Raw genomic sequence first — 4,208 nt, 5'->3', positions numbered from 1 at the left:
CCTACTGCTCTTCCACACTGCTTTCAAACTGGGACATTACTTTGGACTTGATGGCAATTGGAGATTTACCAGCTCAATTTAATGGGACTTTTTAATGTGTGACTTCAAGCCATTTGATGGTGAAGAGGAAGAAAGTCTCATGAAATCAGCAGCTGAAGTCAGGGCTCTGTTGGGCGTTGTCATTTGGCTCAAATCCTGGAGAGTGCTGGGGTGCGTTGAGCTTCGGCTTTCCAAAGGGAAGGACCAAGTCTAAAAGGGGATTTTCTGTCATCCTGAAGCTGCTTCCCAAGCGCTTCCCATTCTGTCTTGTGACTCTTCCATGATTTGTTTATGGGGACTGGATCCGAGCACCCAATTGGCAGTGGGGTTTCGGGAGAGAGAGAAAGTTTCCAACCCAATACTGTTCCTGAGAGAAGATAGACATTAATGTGAAAAATTAAAATTTGCAATGGCAATATTTACACTCTGGGCACTTCTGCAAACAGTTCCCATAAGCAGTTCCCTGTCATGCATAGATGGGCAGGCATTCGGTGTTTCCAAAGGAAATACCTCTTCATGCAATGGGTATGAGGGGCGAGTATGCACTGGCAATTGGTGACTTGGTTATGGGTGAACTGTTAAAGTGATGGGATCTGAGATGGAGAAAGCAGCCTCTTATCTGTAACTGCAAAAACAGCAACTTCTATGAGAGGGGAGGGCAAATAGAATTTAATAAAGCACCATTTATAAATGTAAATGATGTGCTTTAGGTGGCTGGATCTGTAGTGGTGTGCTGTAAATACACAGCTATAGGCTGTGATTTTTGTTAGCGTATGGATTATCAGTCTCAGTCGTCAGTTCTCACCTAAACCAGCAGCTGGTGACACACTTGCATTACTATTTTTTTTCCTACCCCAGAATATATCCCATTTCTCCTTCTAGGCCCCAAATTGGGAATTATCCATCACCTGCTCTCCAGCTTCTTTCTATGCACATCCTATTTGAAAGGAAAGGATGCTGAGAGCTGTTTCTTGTGGAGGAGGCATCTGGAAAGCTGCCCTGCTCTGGCCAGGCCCCAGCCTCACCTCTCTCTGCCAGGACATAGCTTTACCAGTAAAGGGAGAGAGTGTTAACCTGTTTCACAGGAGCATCAGCCTTTGTTTTGTATCTTCTTTTGCTGTGCAAGTGCGAGGTTATTTGCTTATCTGGCAAATGCCAACTGAAGTTTTCTGTCTAGAGGGTCACATCCAGCTCATTTCTGCATTACACCAACCATTGAAGAGGCTTTCTGTTTTCCATATGACCGAACACCTTGTTTTTAATAGTTGATTTCTGCCGAGTTTGCCTCTTAACCTCCCTTTGTCCTTTCATTACACGTTCAGCTTTCATATTCTGTCATTCTGAGACCTATTTTTCTTTTCTTTCCCTTTCTCTGTCGTCTTTCCTACTAGCTGTCTGCAGCATCCAGCCCTTCCAGTCAGAGTCCTCACAGAGCCTCAGGAAAGGATCCCTTTGCAGAGCTCTCTCTCCAGGATTTCTTGTAGAGCAACTTAGGTATTGTCCGTTATTCTGGGGAGGTGCTGGTTTTTTTGATGTAAAACAAAATGAAAGTGGTAATTCAGGTTGAATTAACGTGACTAGAACTGTTTCTGAGGAAAAGAAAGTCATGTTGAGTTGGAAGCACTGTGGAAGTGACTTGGAAACTGATTTAACTGCAGCGCTTTGAAGGCCCCATCAAGCAAAGCTTCAGTCCTCTGGAGATAAATGTTGGTAGTTCCCTTCTGGATGGCAAGAGCCAGCACAGGGGGATTGGTGCTGCTAGGGAGGAGGAACTGGTGCTGCCTGGTATTTACTGTTTCATCAGGAAAATGTTCAGGGTCCGTGCACTTCACCAGATTGCTCGACCAAAGGGGTCGCTTTACGCAAGAGGGACTCGTTTCATGTGTGCGAGGGTTCAGTTTTGGTACAGATGTGCCCTGGAGTTCTGCTCTTTTTTTATCTATCAGATACAGGTGGGAATTGAATACTGAAACAAGTGAAAACGTGAGAAATTGCAAGAATATGTATTGTAAAATAAGAGTAGGCTTTATTGCACACAGCATCTGCTTTTCTTTGTGCACTTCCCCTGCTTCAGCATGAAAACTGACCTTGAGCTCCTTTCACACGACGTTGGTCTGTGTTACGCTGCTGCTGGTGACAACGTTGCATGGATAAGTAGGGGCTTGTGTTTAGTTTTTGTTGGACAAGCTATCTCAATGCAGAAAGATGTTCCAAATGCTGGAAAAAACGTCCTGGTGGCTTTTGGTTGTTTTCTAGCCCTGATTTTGTAAAATTGTTATTTCTGTTCAAAACTTCACATCTTGGGGTAGCTTGTGCATTAGAAGAATGGAAAATGTTGAAGAAAACACAGGTTTATCGTGAAGTCCTTCTTCTCTTGGGTGTTAATAGGAGGTTTTTTTTAATCTTTCCAGATTCAGTTTATGTAACTGTGTTAGATGGAAGAGAAAGGAATGTTTCCAAAAAGATGTGCTCACCAGTAAACCCCCACTTCCAGGAAAACCAAACATCAGTCTCTCAGCTCTCCTCTTCCACAAAATGAAGACGACCGATGAAGGGACCTGGGACAGCTCTGTGAGAAAACATCAACGTCCAACACAAAGCCAAGGATTGCCATGAATTAAGATTAAGATCTGGTTTGTGTCCTGGTGACTGACACGTCAGTACCTTCAGCTTCTGACGATATCGTAATCGGTAACGTATGAAGAGAAGCCTTTGTTCTGGAAATGGAGGTTGGTGTTTGGAAGTGCCTGGAGTGGAGATGTGTCCTTTACCGTAACTCGAAACAAGACTCTGGGCAGGGGAGGGTCAAATCCTAACTCTTAATTCTGCAGTTACCTTTTCTTCAGTCCTCACAAATGTAGGCACAGCAGTAATGGAAATTAACTTTTTTTAAAAATTATATATTCAGTTTGCAGTAGACATTCCTTATGTATTATTGTTTGTATTTATTTATGATTATCAATTTAACATTAATATTGTATCAAAAAAAACCTCCTTATGAAAATGAGTATGGATGTATACAGTATGTCTGATTTTTATCCACAAAGAATGAATCTGATTCAGAATGCTTTTCAGCTGACATACAGAGCACTAAATATTTTAAAGGTCTGAATCTAATGAATTCTCAGTATATATGGGAATTAGGGAAGAGCTGTAAAATGCATTAATCTTTATAGTCAATTCTGTGCCTAGGATTTTGCAAGGGAACAGTTAACTGACTAGAAGAAGCACTACATTTTTAATTCAGCATTAGTGCATTGGGAAGGAACTTTACTGCTTTGTGCTTGGCATGTCATTATTTTTACATTTGACATTATAAGGCCTTTCCAAAATGAATGTGAGGAATTGCTTTCACTTGAAGACTTTCCTTCTTTTCTGTAAAAAAACAAATAAAACAAAAAAGGTGGTGTGTGCTGGGGGGAGGGAGAAAAAGCCTTTTCATTTGGCCAGTGCCATGTTTATGGTCATGTAACTTTTAAAAGTAAAACAAGGGGGAAGTAGCTTCCTTCCTTAGTCTAGTGGGTGTTCAGTTAAGGAAGACTTCAAGCAGCGCTGTTGATCGGTGCTCCATGTAAATACATCATCACTTCTGGGTGGAGTGGGGCCTTCAGAAGGATAGTCACAGAGATGAAAGCAATTCTGTACATGAATTAAGCATACTTGCTGCATTGTCTTTGCAGATTCTATTTTTGTTTAAAATATTAAAATGTATGTTAGCAAAAATGGGTGGATTTTCAAATAAAATGCAGCTTCCACAGAACTTTTGTTACGGTATGAAAGTCTGAGGTGCTTCTTTTCTTTTTTTGGCTGCTTAAAATGTGCACTGATAATGGCTCTGTTTATGTAATAAAATACCAAATGTATTTCGTATGTGCATGGTGCGTTCCAGGAGGTGCAGCGCTGTGGGTGATGTGATCCGTGCACCATCGCCCCGGTGGTGCTGCAGTGAGTACTCTCATCAAGCACTGGATTCCTTCCTTAATACAGTTTCACCATCCTCAAGTTTTTCCAGGTATTCCTGGCAATAAACTTGTACTGTTTATAACTGAGCAAGGAGTATAAATATGCCAAGTAATTATTTAGGTGTCTTCCCTCATCTAGTGCTGGTGAAGCTGTGGACAGATTGCTCAGACCGTCGTTTGCAGGAGATGCTCATGATCATCGCAGGG

General features: G+C 41.8%; 1 protein-coding gene across 3 annotated transcripts in view; it reads left to right on the top strand.

Annotated features, from left to right (window-relative positions):
• Positions 1-3,799, top strand: part of PICALM (phosphatidylinositol binding clathrin assembly protein) — a 66,322-nt gene extending 62,523 nt beyond the window's left edge. For 2 of the 3 annotated variants that reach the window (XM_010187410.1, XM_010187409.1), the window contains one exon: positions 2,451-3,799. In XM_010187410.1, the coding sequence (XP_010185712.1) occupies positions 2,451-2,465 (15 nt within the window). In that variant the 3' untranslated portion in view covers positions 2,466-3,799. Of the gene's footprint in view, positions 1-1,430; positions 1,524-2,450 lie in introns of those variants that run through there. The other variant, XM_010187411.1, reaches the window with a different exon arrangement.
• Positions 3,800-4,208: the final 409 nt, after the last annotated feature.

Source organism: Mesitornis unicolor, unplaced genomic scaffold (genome assembly GCF_000695765.1).
Source record: "Mesitornis unicolor isolate BGI_N332 unplaced genomic scaffold, ASM69576v1 scaffold22916, whole genome shotgun sequence".
Lineage (NCBI taxonomy): Eukaryota > Metazoa > Chordata > Aves > Mesitornithiformes > Mesitornithidae > Mesitornis > Mesitornis unicolor.
The sequence above is the reverse complement of the archived record's forward strand: the minus strand, read 5'-3'. Positions and strand labels throughout refer to the sequence as shown.